The 16,359-nt window shown below is 62.2% G+C and overlaps 1 protein-coding gene across 2 annotated transcripts in view; it reads right to left on the bottom strand.

Moving 5' to 3' along the window:
- Positions 1-578: 578 nt before the first annotated feature.
- The window catches only part of HIP1 (huntingtin interacting protein 1), a 50,385-nt gene continuing 34,604 nt past the window's right edge, over positions 579-16,359 (bottom strand). For both annotated transcript variants that reach the window (XM_042791536.1, XM_042791537.1), the window contains exons 8-31: positions 15,085-15,225; positions 14,497-14,554; positions 10,870-10,945; positions 10,251-10,382; positions 9,549-9,646; positions 9,316-9,388; positions 8,724-8,907; positions 8,536-8,624; positions 8,328-8,444; positions 8,136-8,237; positions 7,124-7,318; positions 6,816-6,963; positions 6,590-6,676; positions 6,363-6,470; positions 5,743-5,879; positions 5,526-5,636; positions 5,354-5,412; positions 5,127-5,220; positions 4,641-4,741; positions 4,422-4,527; positions 4,096-4,219; positions 3,829-3,890; positions 3,131-3,242; positions 579-2,809 (exon numbers count right to left, since the gene is read on the bottom strand). In XM_042791536.1, the coding sequence (XP_042647470.1) occupies positions 2,799-2,809; positions 3,131-3,242; positions 3,829-3,890; positions 4,096-4,219; positions 4,422-4,527; positions 4,641-4,741; positions 5,127-5,220; positions 5,354-5,412; positions 5,526-5,636; positions 5,743-5,879; positions 6,363-6,470; positions 6,590-6,676; positions 6,816-6,963; positions 7,124-7,318; positions 8,136-8,237; positions 8,328-8,444; positions 8,536-8,624; positions 8,724-8,907; positions 9,316-9,388; positions 9,549-9,646; positions 10,251-10,382; positions 10,870-10,945; positions 14,497-14,554; positions 15,085-15,225 (2,525 nt within the window). In that variant the 3' untranslated portion in view covers positions 579-2,798. The remainder of the gene's footprint in view (positions 2,810-3,130; positions 3,243-3,828; positions 3,891-4,095; positions 4,220-4,421; positions 4,528-4,640; positions 4,742-5,126; positions 5,221-5,353; positions 5,413-5,525; positions 5,637-5,742; positions 5,880-6,362; positions 6,471-6,589; positions 6,677-6,815; positions 6,964-7,123; positions 7,319-8,135; positions 8,238-8,327; positions 8,445-8,535; positions 8,625-8,723; positions 8,908-9,315; positions 9,389-9,548; positions 9,647-10,250; positions 10,383-10,869; positions 10,946-14,496; positions 14,555-15,084; positions 15,226-16,359) is intronic.

The raw sequence follows: 16,359 nt of genomic DNA, 5'->3' as shown, positions 1-16,359 counted from the left end.
TGCGTCCCCGAGGACAGACCACAGCTGCAGGGACAGGCTGTCACGGGGCTTTCTGCAACCCCAGGGGGCCAGGTAGCCCTGGCAGGGGTGGGAGTGGGAGGCTGGGTGCTGCCCAGGGTGGGAGGGCTCCCCAGGAGCCAGATGTCCTGCTGCAGGGTTATGCCTGGCAGGGGACCTTCCCCCGAGCATCTCCCCACTCATGGCCCCCACGGGCCACCCAACAGCACCACCCCTGTGCCATGGCCCTACCAGGGTGACTGTGCAGCACAGCCAGGGAGGACAGGAGGGGGTCAGCATGGTCCCCACACTGCAGCATCACCCCCCTCGGGTGGAACTGGGGCAATGGGGAGGCCGATGCCAGCCCTGGTCCTCGGCGCTGAGCAGGGACCGACTCCTGGTCCCCTCCCAAGGAAGGTGATGTGCAGGGTAGGCCTGGGGACAGAGCCAGGAAGGGGTCATCATCGCCAGGACATCACTCAGGTTACCTTGACAGCACCTCCCCAAGTTATTTTTTGCAGAGGGCAGAGCTGTGGGACCCCCACTGTGACACAGCCCAGCTGCCAACTACCCCGGAGCCGGCAGAGCTGGGCTGAAGGCTTTATTGAAAAATCGAAAACACACGATGTAGTAATTATTATTATACAATGAAAAAAAAAAAAAAATATTCAACCCAACCTGCACTGAAGGGGGATCCCTGCCATCCCCATCACCAGCCTCCAGCACCAGGGAACCACGCAGGGGACACTCCCCCCACCAGCACCCAGCCAAGATACAAAAAGGAGAAGTGGTTTTGGCTGAGTGGTGCTGCCACCCCCGAGCTCCCACCACCACCACGACCCCCTTGCTTCCCCCCAGCCCCGACCTGACCTGGAGGCCTGAGGTAGTTGGGGGTAACCTGCGCAGGTGAGACCCCCCTCCACACACAAAAAAAAAAAAGAGCAGGGAGGGTTTTGGGGCTCCCCGTGTCCTGCAGGAATGGGATAGTTGGTATTGCATCCAGAGGGGAGCCGGCGCGGGTCAGGGTACGGCCGCAGCAGGGCGTGGGGAGGCTGTGGGAGCCCCAGGGTGGGGGGGGGTGGAGGGAGTCCTGGGGTCCCCGAGGTGTCCCCAGCAGGCTGGGGACACGGAGTGGGTGTGTTGGCAGCAGGGCTGGTTGGGGGACACAGGGACACTGGATCCCTGCACAGTGGACAGTTGTGCTCTCCTGCGTGTAGCTGGGGGGGGGCATCCCTGAGGCCATGGTGACGGCCTGGCCGGGCAGGGGGATGCAGGCAGGTCCCACTGCTCCGAGTACCAGCCAAGGGCTGACGGACGTCACTGGGAAAGCACATGGTGACAGCCCAGCCACTCTGGGCAATGCGACCACTTCCTAAAGGGAGAAAGGCCAAATCCTGCACCTCTAGCACCCTGAGGGAGCTGGCCTGGCTGTCTCCCCCCCCAGGAAGTGGCAGCTGCTTGAAGGCAGGGTGCAGGCAGCAGTGCTGCCAGCCTGGGAAAGCCACCCTGGCCCTGCAAGGGGCACCAGCAGGACCGTAGGGGCAGCTGTGGGGGACAGGGACATCATTGTGCAGTCTGATGCCGCTGTCCCCACCGCAGTGAGACAAGCTGGGGGGCCCAGAGCTGGCAGACACCCCCCTGCCATCCAAGCCCCCTGCTCCAAGGCACAAAGGTTCCCTGGCCGGTGCCAGCCCCATAGCTGCCCCAGCCCACGGCAGCGCCGGCACCGCTCCCCCATGCACTGAAGAGAGTGGCGAGGATACAGGGGTGGCACCAGCCCAGAGCGAGTGGGTCCGGGGAGCTACTTGCTCTGGCTTTGGGGCGCTCTGGTTTTGGGGCGCTCTGGTTTTGGGGCATCCTGGCTGCCCCCCGAACCCTCTGTGCTGCTGTTCTAGAGCCACCTCCCCCCACCCCCAGGAGCTGGTGGCTTGTGTGGTGGCACCACGGTTGCCCAAACCCATGCTCAGCACCTTGCGGAGGGTTTATTGCTGGCGTGAACACAGTGATCTGTCAGGGCAGGGCAGCCCAGCTCGGGGGTGGAGGGAGGAGAGCAAGGGGCAGAGTGGGCATTTTGAGGACCTACGATGGGGGGGCAGAAACTCATGGCAGCATCCCTCCCGCTGCCTGCCCCACTCCCTCCTCACTGCCCGCTGCTCCTGGCATTGCTGCTGCTGGCACCCTGGTCTCAGCTGCCGGGGCGATTCATGGGAGTGTTCCCCCCCCCCCCACCCCAGCAGCCAAAGGCACTCGGTGCCCCCAGCAGAGCAGGGAGCACACCTAGCACCAAGCCCAGCAGCACCCCAAAATCTGGCTCCTGACCCAGAAGCACCCCCGGGGCCCTTGGCACTGCGGCAGGCTCCTTTGTGGAGCAGGGGAATGTTTGCGCCGAGCCAGGGACCGGGTTAAGGCTGGAGAAGCAACAAGAGGTGAAAGAAACCCGACTGCTCTCGCTCAGCCAGAGCCGGCTCAAAGAGTTCCGAAAATCTGTGCAAAAACAAAACTAAAGGGTTAAAGACACCCCCTCCCGGAGACCCCCCCCCCAACCCCAAGCAGCTAATAAATACATGTGCGGTTTGCAGCTGGCATCAGGCTGGCGAGCCCTCACTCCCAGACCGGGGTCTCGCCAGGTGGCTCTCAGTGCTCCGGCGCTGGAGGCGGCTCTGGGCGAGGGGGACGCAGAGGGTGTGTGCTTCGGGGTGGCTTTTGCACCGGTTTATTCTGGATCTTCCCAAAAGGCTGCGCCAAGCTGGGTCCCGGCCCGCCATGGGGGTGTCCCCTGCGGGCTGCTTGCACCATGGGCGTTAATCTGCAGCTGCGGGGGGGAGAAGGGTTAAGGGGGTGCAGAGCAACGCGGTGCCTCAGCATCCCTCTGCCTCGTTCCCCTGGGACCCCGGGGCTTTGCAGGGTGGCAGTGCCCCAGCAGCACCCGAGCACCCTGCGCAGGGGCGATGCAGGTCCCACAGGCTCTTGCATAGGTCAGGTGCCCCGCAGCTTTGCCCATGTGTGCTGACGACCCCCCGGCTCTACTTGTGCTAGTAGGAATGAAACTCGTGCCTGCTTGCCGCCTGGACTGCGGGCAGGGCTTCCCTGTCCTGCCCCATTCCTCCCCGGAGCAGGACTGGGATCCACTCACCGTCCTCCTCCCAGCCCTCTGCCACTCCTGCCAGCTCATAGTGCTTCTTGCGCAGCTCCCCCAGCTTCTGCCGCTCCTTCTGCAGCTGGTTTTCTAGCTCCAGCACCCGCACCTGAAGGACATCATGCCCACCATGGCCACCCTGCACCCTGGCACAGCACCCGGGCGTTCCAGCTAGCATGAAGCCATGCTGGGCTGGGCACTCCCCTTTCACACCCATTATCTCCCCAGTATCAAGCCCAAAGACTGCTGAGGTACATCCTATGAGTGCTCCAATGGCAAGTGGTCCCGGGGAGGGGACAGAGCTCAGGTGGGCACTGCCTGTGCAGGCAGATGAAGGCAGAGTGACCTTTGTGGGCACCCCAGGAAGGGGAATTCCCCAGGGCCACCCCATGCCAGGCAGAGGTGGGTGCTGTGGGGCAACCCAGTGGGCACATGAGGGCAGGAGGAGGCCAAGGGCCGCGGTGCCATGATGGGGTGAGCATTGGAAAAGGCTCGAGGACCAACTGCACGTGGCTCCTGGGCAAACCCATCTGTTGCCTTTACACCCTGGGCTTTCCCCATGAGCTGGTGCTGTCTGGGCCTGGCAGTCAGGCAGGGTGCCCCCACCCACCTCTCCCTCAGCCCAGGCAGCCTCTCATTAGCCCAAGTGAGGCACCAGCAGGAACGTTTCCCAAAACGTGGGGGGAACCTCCTACCTGCGAGTCCATCTCCTGACGCTTGATCTGGGTGAGCGTCATGCTGGAGAAGTCCATGCTCTCTGTGGAGAAAGACACCATCGTCCCCACCTCAAGCCCCGCGCCCCAGCTCAGACCCCCCAGCAGCTCCGATGCCGCTGGCAGGGTCTGCCACCATGGGGTACGCAGGCAGCGAGGGGCAGCAGCAGGCTGAGACCACTGGGGCACAGACAACAGAAGGGCAGAGGTTTTTGGGGCAGGTCTACACTCCTGCAGCCTCACGCTCACCTTTCTCCTCCACTTGTGACTTCCCTGCCTTGGTGGAGGCCACCACACGGGCTGTGGCCTGGTTGACACCCCGGGAGGCTTGCTGGAGCTTGCAAAGGTTGGCGCTGTCTTTGTCTGCCTTCACCTGCCAGGGCAGTGAGGAGGGATGAGCTTACACCCCACCGAGTGAGAAGACCAGCCCCATGGTTTGGGGTGAGCACGTGGTGCCCCAGGGTCACCCTAAACCACAGACGGAGCAGGAGCAGCCTTGCTGCTGCCGGCTCAGGGAGAGAGCATCTCCCACAGCCGAGTGCAGGCAGCGGTGTGGGAGCCCCCCAAGCTCCTACCTTGGAGGCTGCTACCAGCTGAGCAGTGCTGGCTGCAATCTCTCGGGAACAGACCATCAGCTCCTCGAACGTCCCCTTGCCTTGCACCACCAGGTCAGCAGCGTCGCTGGGGGAGGGCAGAGAGGGGCTGGAGCATCCTCCCGCCATGCCCGTCCCTTCCCTGTGGGGACGGCAGGACCCTGCCGTCCTCTTCCCCCCTCCGGTGACGGTGGCACTTACACCATGACGGTGGCACCCCAGCCCACGGCCTTGGCGGCAGAGATGAGACCCTCAGTCCAGCGGGAATTCTTGGCATAAAACTCCTTGGGAGACGCTGCGCCCTGCCGTCAGGAAAGGCACGGTCACGCGTTGGGGACAGGGGAGTAGCAGGGCCTGCAACCCCCAAACCCCCACTCTGGGGGAACAGAGTAAGTCAGGGTTTCATTTACGATGTGTGTGGGAGCTGGGGAGACAACGAACCCAGGGGGTCATGGGCTCCCCTATGTTGGAAGGGAGATCAGGGACCTCTGTGACACCCCAGGGACCGCAGCCAGGGTGAGAGCCCAGGGCTGAGGCAGGAGCTCCTGGCAGCCAGTGTCGGTGCCCCAATGGGCCAAGGCTCGGAGTAGCACGTCCCCAGCAAGTGCTCGGTGACCCGCAGCTGGCCAAGCACCTGCTGCCCCGTGCCTTGCCCGTGCCCCTGCCCGCATCCCTGCCCCTGCTCACCCGTCCACTCTCCACGATCTCTCTCTGGAGGTCCTTAGAGGCCAGGACCAGGATGTGGATGGCCTGCATGAGGCCTGTGCAGGAGCCCAGGATCCTGCGAGACAAACCCCACTGAGCCCCACTTGTGGGGCAGGGAGAGCCCAGAGCCATGGGGCACCTACTCTGCCGGCAGCACCAGGCTCCATCCTGCCTGCCCAGCTCTCTCCAGCGCCCTGGCCACCACTCACCTCTCATTCACCTCCAGTTTGACCCCAGTGTCACCAGCCCGTGCCTTGCTCAGCATCTCCTGGTAGAGGGGGGAGAGGCTGCACTGAGCCCCGCGCTCCATCCCGGCCTCGTGCCGGAGGTCCCGGCAGGCACAGCACCCAGAGGTGCCTTGCAGCATGTGGCCACCCTCACCTCAATGCGGGCAGCTGCTGTTTCAATGGCTGCTGCCGTTGCTGCCATCTCCTTGTCCACCAGGTCACCCAGCTCCTCCTGCTTGACGTCCAGCCCTCTGGGCCGCAGCTCCTGGGGACAGGATGGGATGAAAGGGACCATCCAGGGGTGACACATCCCCTCTGGCAGTGCCCTCCACAGCCTGACCTCATCCCTCCAGCCCTCCCAAGGCACCCACCTCCCCGATGGCGCTGATCTGGCTCAGGCAGGTCATCACCAGGCTGCAGTCGGCGTCTTCCACCGTCCCCGGGTCTTGCAGGGCGCTGAGGTAGCTCACGGCCTCGCTGCCGCACTGCTTGCACATCTCCAGCAGACCTGCGTGGGCAGCATGAGATGCTGCAGGTGCCGCACGTGGGGACAGAGATGCCAGGCCCTTGTCTGCCCCAGCACCCTGCCCACGATGGCCCTTGTCCACCCTGGCCCTTTGCCCCAGCATCCCACCCACCCCAGCATCCCACCCACCCCAGCACCCTGCCCACTCGGTCCCCCGCCCATCCCAGCATCCCACCCACTCCAGCACCCTGCCCACCCCAGCACCCTGTCTGCTCAGTCCCCTGCCCACCCCAGCACCCTGTCTGCTCAGTCCCCCACCCACCCCAGCACCCTGCCCACCCCAGCACCCTGCCTGCTCAGTCCCCCGCCCACCCCAGCACCCTGCCCACCCCAGCACCCTGTCTGCTCAGTCCCCCACCCACCCCAGCACCCTGCCCACCCCAGCACCCTGTCTGCTCAGTCCCCTGCCCACCCCAGCACCCTGCCCACCCCAGCACCCTGCCTGCCCCGTTGGGCAGCACTCACGGTCGGCGGGCTCCATGGGGGCCACGTGGGAGGTAGCGCTGCCCTGCAGGAGGGTGTCACTGACAAGGTGGGCGAAGAGGGCCAGGCAGGGCAGCAGAGAGCCCACGGCTGCAGTGGGAGAGCGGGCACATGCCTCAGCCCCAGTGGGTGCTGCCCACCTGGCCCACGAGTGCCGGAGCTGCCCCCTTCCTCCGGCACAGCCCCCACCCGGGGCTGCCGGCTCTTACCCGCGCCATTGGAAACGTATTTGCCATGAGCGTCCCGCAGCCGCTCCATGCACTCGGAGGCTGCCAGTGTCCTGGACAGGAGGTAATCTGCAGGCAGACAGCAGGCAGGACTCAAACACGGGGCGTCCCTGTGTGTGCCAGGGCTGCTCTCTGCCGCTGGCACGGCCCAGAGAACAGCAGGGAGAGGGGGAGTCACACCAGCTTTGGCAAGCCCGGGGGATCTCACCTGCCGAGCCGGTGCAGCCGATGTGAGCGGGATCCTCCAGGCGACTGAGAGCATCCTGCACCATCCTCTCCGCCTCCCGCGCAGTGCCCTGCAGCAGGGCAAACTGCTCCTCGGCCAGGCGCCGCCGCAGCGCCTGCTCCCCGCTCTCCTGCCGAGCCGGCGCGGGTGTCACGGCCCCCGCCGCGCTGCCCAGGAACCACCCCCGCATCCCACCGCCGCCTCCAGCCCTGCTGAACCCCCCAGACCCCCACAGCTCTGCAGGGAGAGGGACGCCGGGGTGCCCTGTGCCAGTGGTGACCCCCGAGTACCTTGTCTCTCAGTCGGGTCTGCAAGGTCTCCAGCTCCATCTTGCTGCTCTCCTGCTCGCGGCTGAGCATGTCCTGCAGGTGCTGCAGCTCAGCCTGCAAGGTGGCCATCTCCTCCCCGTGCTGCTCTGCTGCCCGGCTCAGCCTGTCCCTCTCCTGCTCCAGGCTGGTGATCCGGGTGCTCTGCTCCGCTCCGGCCTGGGTGGGCATGAAACAGCAGTTGGGGCTGTGCTGAGGGCAAACCCTCCAGTCTGGGAACTTGTTCGTGGTCCAGGCTCGGACCACCTTGACCATCCCTGCTCAGTGCATCACAGCCCTTGCAAGTTGCAGCCCTGCACCACCTACCACCTGGCAGCGCCCTTGCAGTGCTGATGGCCTCGCCCGGGGACATTCAGGGACCCTGGGGAGCCTGTTCACTTTTATCAGTAAAAATTCACTTTTACTATGACAGTTAGCATCCTGATGGAGGAGCGGATGAAGGGCGCTGGCTGCTGACCCTGGAGCTGACTCTGCCCCATCCCTGTCCTGCTGTCTGTGCACCCTGGGGATGGGCAGCTCCATTTTCTTGCCAGCTTCTGCCTTCTACAATAAGCCTGGAAATCCCTGCCATCCTCCACAGCTTCACAGGCATGAAATACCCTCTTGCACGGCAGCAAGCCCGTGCAAAGGCTTGTGATGTGATGGCACACTCCCCACCTGGGTTTTAGAGGGCAGAGCCACCCTGCCTGACACTGCTCTTGCAGGGATTTTTGTTTGACAACCCCTGTTGTGGGAGGCCATTGTTCCGTATGCTTTTGCACCCAGAAGTGTTAAACCCCTTGGTATGATCATTAAACCCATCCAGATGTCGGGAAGAAGAAGACAGGGAGTTGATTATCAGGCCAGTGGGGGGTAATGCCTCCTGCATGGGTAACACCTCACCCAAGCACCATGACTGCAGGCAGACCTCCCCTTCGCCTGGGCTGCTCCTCCTGGGATGGTGGGGGGTTGGCAAGGGCCACCCATGGGCTCTCACCTGTGTGCTGGACTCCAGGGTGCCCTGGAGCACCTGCAGCTCCTGCCTGCTGGCTGCCAGCTCCCGCTTCAGCGTGTCCAGCACCTCTGCCTGCTCCTGAGACTGTGGGCAAGAAGAGAGGTTGCTGGCACCAGTGCCCCATGCGGGAACCCCCGCCCATCCCTGGCGTGTCCCCCCCCTGTCCCTACTCACCTTCCTCTGAGCCTGCTCGCTCACCCGCTGGAAGGAGTCCTCCAGCTCCTTCTTCTCCCGCTCCACGTCCCCCTGAGACTGCCTGGCCGCCGTCACCTGCTTGGTCACCTCTGCGTTCTGGCAACAGCAGGGAGGGAGCTCAGTGACACCCGACGTTGGGGGGCATGGCTGGAAAAGGGGATTCCAGGAGGGGTCTCGGGGAGCCCACCTTCCGCAGCAAGTCGGCGTGGTTCTGCACCAGCTCACTATACTTCTCCTTCAGCTTGCTGTAGCGCTGCTCGTTGGCCTGTGCCCGCCCTGCCATGCACGCAGGGACGCCGAGGTCAGCACTCGGGACCCCCACCCTGGGGCTCACCCACCCCCGCACCAAATCACGTGCTGGCTCCCCCTGCTCACTTTCGACCTCTGTCAGGCTTCTCTGCGCCTTCTCAGTGTCCTCCCGCCGCTTCTTCAGCTCCTCCAGCTCTGCGCGTAGGAACTCGCTCTCGTCCTGCGCCTGCTGCTTCAGGTGCCGCTGCTCAGCCAGCTCGGCCTCCAGCTCGCTGGTGCGACCGCGCAGCTGCACCATGCCCCGTGCACTCTGCATGGAAGCAGACGGGCAGCTCCCGGAGCCATTCCGTGGCTGCTGGCACTGTCTGATGCCCACCGGTACTGTCCAGTGGCCAGCCCGCCGGCAGCATCCCGCAGAGCCCCAAATGCAGCAGGGTGAGGCACTGAGGATGCTGGGCAGGGAGGGTGAGCCTGGCCCCCCCAGCAGGGACACATCCCCCCACCCCCGGCACACCTGGGAACCCCCTGCATGGGCTGTGCCAGGGATGCAGAAGCCATCAGGGACAAGGCAGGATAGACAGGGTCAGTGCCTTGCCCACCTGGTGACAGCCACCACCCCACCAGCCCCATTCCTGGTGTGAGCTGCTGGGTCTCATCCTGCCCCTGGACTGCCACATGGGTGCTCACTGCGTGACACCGCCGGGCAGTTGTCACCCACCTCGGCCTTGAAGTTCTCCAGCTCCTCCTTCAGGGCTGCAATCTCCCTGTAAAGCTGCTCGATTAGCCTGTCCCTGGGAAGGAGAGACAGCGGGGACACCCTCAGTGCCACCAGCCATGCCGGTGCCATGGGGACGCATCCCGGGAGGGGTGGTGTCCCCTGTGCCACTGTAGCTGCGATGCCATGATGGCTCCGATCCCGGCTGCCTCCATGGCATCGCCGGGACTGCTCACTTGTCATCCTTGTTCATCCCGTTCTGGCTGTTGAAGTTGAAGGGGTCGCTGCTGAAAGAGCTGCCGAAGATGTCATCAAACTTATTGTCAAACAGGCTCTATGGGGAGACCAGCATGGACCTGGGGTGAAGCCACCACCACCCAGGAGCGCTCGCCTCCTCCACGTCCCCGGCGGCACCGCCAAGCCAGCCCACATCTGCTCATGCTGCCTGGACACTGGGGCTGGATCCACCCTGCCGCTCCCAGGGCACTGAACGTGTTGAACATGGAGTATCTGTGGTCCATCCCCCCCTAACTCCCGGGGTGGCAAGATCCCCAAAGCCACGTCACCGCACACCTCCCAAAATGCTCAGTGCTTGGGGATAACCCTGGCTGGAGAGGGGCATGAAGACCTAACGCAAGCACGCACAGCTGAGGGGCGATTCTGGGAAGCCAACATCTCCAATCAGCCATCACTGGAGGGCACCAAACCACCGAGAGAAGCACTGTGATGAATTCAGCCTGGCTCAGACCTAGCAGCACCCACATGCAACACTCAGCACCCACGTGGCCCCCTGCAGTGATGCTCCCCAGCACCCAAGGCTATCTCCACTGCCTCAGCCCCCACCATAGCATGGTTTTAGAGAAATAACCCCAAAGCTGAAGAGCACCCGCCGTCTTCCCCGGAGCCTGAAGGGCAAGGGCAGTGCCACAGCAGCTTACCTGCGAGGCTGTGTCCATTTCCACCAGGTCTGTGATGGGCTCACTGTCAGGCGAGGATGCCTCAGCGGGGATGACCACCACGGGGCTGATGTGCTCTGACAGCGCTGAGGCGCGCAGGAAATTGGGAGTGTTCTGGGGAGGGAGGGGAGTGTGGCTGGGTAGGGGAGGACCAGCACTGCCATGGGCATGGTTGGTTGAAATCCAGTCCTGGCACAGAGCTGGCTGTGTCCAGACCCGTGGGAACAGAGCCAGGACCCACGGGGATGGAGCCAGGACCCACGGGGATGGAGCCAGGACCCACGGGGATGGAGCCAGGACCCATGGGGATGGAGCCAGGACCCACGGGGATGGAGCCAGGACCCATAGGGATGGATCCTGGCAAGGGCTGAGGGTCGGTGCAAGAGGGAACCACAGCCCCCGGCCAGAGGGGCAGCTCCATCCCACAGCATCCCACCCAGGGAGGGATGCAAGGGTGAGCCTCAGGCCCCATGAGCCCCACATTGCCACCGGCCTTGGGAAGCTGGGCAAGGTGGCAGGAGACCCTTTTTGGGTAGTCTCCCAGTGCCACCAGCCCCACTGCTGCTCCTGGCCGTGGGGACTGGGGACCACAGGGTCTCACCTCTGGCAGCTGCGGGATCTGAATCAGCCGCTTGAAGTACTGCAGGTTGCTAGAGCGGTAGAAGAGGTCCTTCAGCCTGCGAGGGGCAGGGAATGGTTAGGGACAGCTCTTGCCCAACCCAGACATCCAACCCCAAACGTGGGTAGCTCCAACCCCTCGCCTGGCTCCTGGAGGGTGTCACCAGGCCACCACACTGCTCTGGAGGGGACAGTGTGTGTGCTGCCACCAAACCCATAGTGGGTCCTGGGAAGACCCCATCACCAGCCTCCCACCTCTGGCAAAAACTGCTGGAGGCTTGCTCCCATAAACCCAGGACCTGATGAGCAGAGAGAAGGACTTGAAACTTGAGCAACCTGATCTAGTGGAAGACATCCCTGCCCATGGCAGAGGGGTTGGACTGGATGATCTTCAAAGATCCCTTCCAACCCAAACCACTCCGTGAGTCTGTGAAACGCTGAACTGCAGCAGACTGGCTGCACTTGGTCACAGCGAGGTACAGCCACCTCTGTGTTGTCCTCACCATGGCCAAAGTTTGAAGGGACAGCTGAGCAACATCACCATGGCTCCCACTGTGGACCTGGCCAACAGTGGGCTGGGGGCTCCCTGCCTGGTGGTCACATCTGCACCATCACCTTCAGCTCCCTAGAGAAGCATCTTCCCCAGGAGCATGGCTACCTCGCTTCAGGATTTCCAGCTCTGGGGAGAAGAGGCAGTGCTTGGCCACGCCACTCATGGCTCCCTCCCTTCCAGCCACCCCAGCATCCCAGTCATTATCTTGGTGCTGTTGATACCCACCCCAAGGTCTCTGCTCTGGGTGGTCAGGGCCCAAAGACAGCCCCTGCTATCTGCTGACGCTTGTGTCTGGTGTTTTTCCCACAGGCACTGGTTTGCAGCTTGTGACCTTGAATCGAGCTGTCCCTCAGCACTGTGACATCCTCCCCCTGCTCTTGGCAGCCAGTTTTTGTTTTGAATAGCCCGAAGACTACGTACCAGACGCCACGGCACTTCACTGCTCACTCTTTTTTGATCTCATTTAAACTATGGTGAGAGAATCACCCTGAGACACTCACTGGTACAAAACCTGACCATTTGTCACCTCTCCTTTGTTCAGTCACTAATCCAGGGCAGACTTGCCCTCACATCTCTCAGGATCATGGACTCACAGAGTGGTTTGGATTAGAAGGGACCTTCAAAGATCACCCAGTGCCACCCCCCCACCCCGGGCAGGGCCCCCTTCCCCCAGCCCAGGGGGCTCCCAGCCCCGTCCAACCTGGCCTTGAACCCTTCCAGGGAGGGGGCAGCCACAGCTGCTCTGGGCACCCTGGGCCACTGTCTCACCACTCTCATCATACAACATTTCTTCCTTATTTCCAGCCTGACCCCACCCTTGTTGAGTTCAAAGCCGCTGCCCCTTGTCCTGTCACTGCAGGCCCCGGTCAAAAATCTCCCCCCCTCTTTCCTATAAACCCCCTTTAAGTACTGAGTGGCCGCGGCAAGGTCTCCCTGGAGCCGACTCCCCTCCAGGCTGCCCAAGCCCAACTCTCTCAGCCTTTCTCCACAGCAGAGGTGTTGCAGCCCTCGGGCCATTTTGGTGGCCTCCTCTGGACCCGCTCTGCCAGGTCCCTGTCTGTCTTGTGCGGGGGACCCCAGAGCTGGCCACAGTGCTCCAGGGGGTCTGAGGAGAGCGGAGCAGAGGGGGAGCATCCCCTCCCTCGGCCTGCTGGCCACGCTGCTGGTGATGCAGCCCAGGAGGTGCTTGGCTTTCTGGGCTGCGAGTGCACGTTGCTGGCTCCTGTCCCACCTGTCACCCACCAGTATCCCCCAGTCCTTCTCTGCAGGGCTGCCATCCATCCATCCATCCATCCATCCATCCATCCATCCATCCATCCATCCATCCATCCATCCATCCATCCATCCATCCATCCATCCACCCACCCATCCATCCACCCATCCACCCATCCACCCATCCACCCACCCATCCACCCATCCACCCATCCATCCATCCACCCATCCACCCACCCATCCATCCATCCATCCATCCATCCATCCACCCACCCATCCATCCATCCACCCACCCATCCATCCCCCAGTCTGTGCTAGTAATGGTGGGTTGCCCTGACCCAGGTGCAGGACCTTGCACTTGGCCTTCTTGAACTTCATGAGGTTCACACGGACCCCCTCCCCCAGCCTGTCCAGGTCCCTCTGGATGCCAGCCCTTCCCTCCAGCGTATTGACTGCACCACTCAGCTTGGTGTCATCTGCACTTCTCAGGGGAGTTCCATTTTTTCCCAGAACTTTTGGAAATAAATATGTTCACTCCCACTGCACATCATCCTGCAGCAGCTCACGGCCTCTCATGAACCCAACGCCCACCTCCACATGCAGCAGCACCCACATCACCCCATGCTGTCTTTTTGATGAAGACTCTGCCACTCATCATCTCCCTGCTGTGCCAAGTGCCGGGTAAGCCCCTCTGCTGCCTCCCTCCCCTCTCCCTGAAGCCCTTTTTATCAGCCAGCACCATAACACTTTTCAGCCCCGGGCCACTGGCAATAGTCCAGCAGTGTCACAGGCACCCTCACATCCACGGTTTTGGATAACTGGGTGACCATGACTTGGTTCTGGCTCTCTCCTCCTACACCTTTTATCTGTTGCTTTTAAAATCCCTATTACTGACACCTTACTTTGGAGCAGACACAGGTGCCATTAGCTTTACCCTTTCCTTTTCCATCCGTGTCCCTGCTGGGATGGCTTTTCCCACCCAAAAGCCACCTCTGCTCCATTGCATCACCCAATAGCATTCCTGGCACCCAGGCTCTCTGCAAGGCTCCTCATGGACCCCTCATCAGCTTTGCAACCCCCAAAGGTTTCATCCATTGGCTGTCCCTTTTAACAAGCTCCCTCAAGTCTGTGCAACTGGCATTTTTTTTTTTTTAAATTCAACAGAATTGGGGGGAAAAAAAATCTCATTTCCCTGTCCCGTGCCCCCAGCGCCATGACTGCGAGTCCCTGCCAGGGCTTGTGCAGACCCTCCCTCCTGCAGCAGCATCGTGAACCACCTCCACGTGCTGCTTGCATCCTCCTACCAACACATCCCTCTCCCGACAGAGCCGATGGACCCATTGAAAACAGAAAACACTACTAAGGGTACTGAGTGTCCTCCTCACACCCAGCTTGGGGCATCCCTGAGGTGTCCCCACCAGCAACCCCCCATGCTTGTCTTCTCAGCCCATGCTCAGACTTTCATCTCAGCATGTCGACTGCAAATTGCATTTAAAATTGCAATTAAAGGGTTTGAAGGTTTTAAATCATCAGACATGCCGTCAGTGGCTGAACACCCTGTTAGAATTAATAACACTGTTATCTGGTAATTCAATAGCTGTAGATTAGCCAAGCGGAGCGGCTGTCCTGGAGGAAGGAATCTCCAGGGAAAGCCAAGAGGTTGAAGCAGGCTAGGTTTCAGAGCCCCAACCAAGATCAACTCCTGCACTTCCTCCATCTCCATCGCTTGGCTGCTGAGCCACAGCACAGGGCTCCGGCATCCCTGTGTGCTCCCTCCACCCTGGGAGCACCCCTGGAGCACCACTGGCACTGGGGAGAGCCAGTGCCCCGGGTCCGGGCACTTACTTTCTGAACTGCTCCAGGAAGCGATCCCGGTGGCCCTGCAGCGTATCCGCCGGCAGACCTGGGAGAAGCAGCAAGGAGACGGGTCACTGGGCATCTCCACGCTGCGAAGGAGCACAGAGCAGGGGACAATCCACTGCCACAGCCACACAGGGGTGGGGCGTTCCCAGAGATGGCCACCCTCCTCCCGGGATCTGAATGCTCTGGGCTCAGCATCCCGATGCAAGAGGGGATCACGTCTCCCACCCACACACTCCCAGGGCAGGGAAAAGCAGCAAGCTGGCATTCGGGCAGCTGCCACCACAATTCAAGGTCCTGGGGGGATGTGGGTTTTGCTGCCGGTGCCTGCCCAAAGCTGGGGAGCTCCTGGTGGGCACCGTCCCTGTGGCTGAGGGGCATTCAGCAAGGCAGGCTCCTGGGACAGCTCCGTCCCCCAGCGCTTGCACCATCTTGTCCCTTGTCCTGGTCACTCCCTTCACCCCCCAGAAAAGGCTGGGAAGGAGATGGAGGGGGCAAACAGCCCAACCTGAGCAGGGTGGTGAGCCCCGGTGTCCCCCCCTCGCCCAAGGCAGTGACACGGGGGACACTCACAGGAGTGGAGCTTGAAGAGCAGCTTGACGGTGTAGTCATAGAGGTGGCTGCAGTCCAGGATCACCTGGATGAGTGGGGCCAGGCGGCACTGCCCCGCAGCCGTCACTGACACTGAGCGTGACATGTCCAGGGAACTGAACACTGCGGGGAAGGAGCATGGGATCAGGCTACAGCGGCACCGGCGGGTGCCACACCACGTCGGTCACCTCCACAAATATCACCCGGAGCAAGAGACCTTCACCCAGAGCAAGAGACCTGCTGGCCTCTGGGGGCCCAGCCCACCACCCCGCAGCTGTCTGCAAGCTCAGCAGGAGGGGAAATTCCCACCCGGGACTCCCACGCAGGCCTGGGAACACTGGCACCGTGGGCTGGAGGTGCCTGGTCCCCAGACAGGTCCCCAGGCAGAGCTCCCAGCCCCCAGAGGACATGCAGCCCCTGTGCCCTGCCCATCGCTGCCGTCCCACTGGCACTGGGGTGTGCCGTGCACGCCGGCGGGGAGATGCTCCAAAAGCAGCCAGGAGCAGCCGGCAGCGCCTCGTGTCCACAACCCTCTGTCCACATCCCATCAAACTGCATCTTCTGCCGGGGTTGCAAGCTGTACAGCACAACACCGGGGCGCAAAGGTATTTCTGCCAGGGCTGAGTCCAGCCTGGGCCATATGTCCACTGACTGTCTCCATGGTCCAGCCGTGCCGGTCTCCCACGAGCAGTGGGACGCCTGCCCTCAGAGCATGCTGGTGCAGCAGGGCAGTTGGAGAAAATGGCAGCTACATCTCCCTCAATTCAGCAACTTCCCTCCAAAGGGCAAAGCAGCAAGAGCTCCTGGGAGCACTCCGGGGACGTGCCTGCGCTGGATGGATGAGCCACCCGTCCCCATCCCCATCCTGCTGTGCCAGCATGCGGCCACACGACAAGGGTGCTGCTCCAGTTCCGTCAAAATGCAGCCCTGTCTCACCAGCACCCATGCCTGGTGCATGCAGCAGATGAAGGTTTGCCCCACAATTGCTTTAATTTACCCCAAACCTAATTGTGCTCAAGCGTGCAGAGGCACATGACAGTCCTGAGGGTTGAGATTGGCTTGTTTTTACCCCTCCGCTTGCTTGCGCAGGAGGGCAGGAGGAAGGCAGGGTGCCCCCATGCCTCCCACAGCCCCAGCACTGCCGAACACCTACAGCAGCTTGCGTTCACTGCTAATAAAAACCAAAACCTGTCACAAGCCCATGCATAAGACAAGAAATTCAGCCTGGGGAGGCTGCCATAGCGGGAGAGCCCAAAG

The sequence above is a fragment of the Tyto alba genome, unplaced genomic scaffold (assembly GCF_018691265.1).
Source record: "Tyto alba isolate M040663 unplaced genomic scaffold, T.alba_DEE_v4.0 Super-Scaffold_19, whole genome shotgun sequence".
Lineage (NCBI taxonomy): Eukaryota > Metazoa > Chordata > Aves > Strigiformes > Tytonidae > Tyto > Tyto alba.
This window is presented reverse-complemented; position numbering and strand designations above follow the sequence as displayed.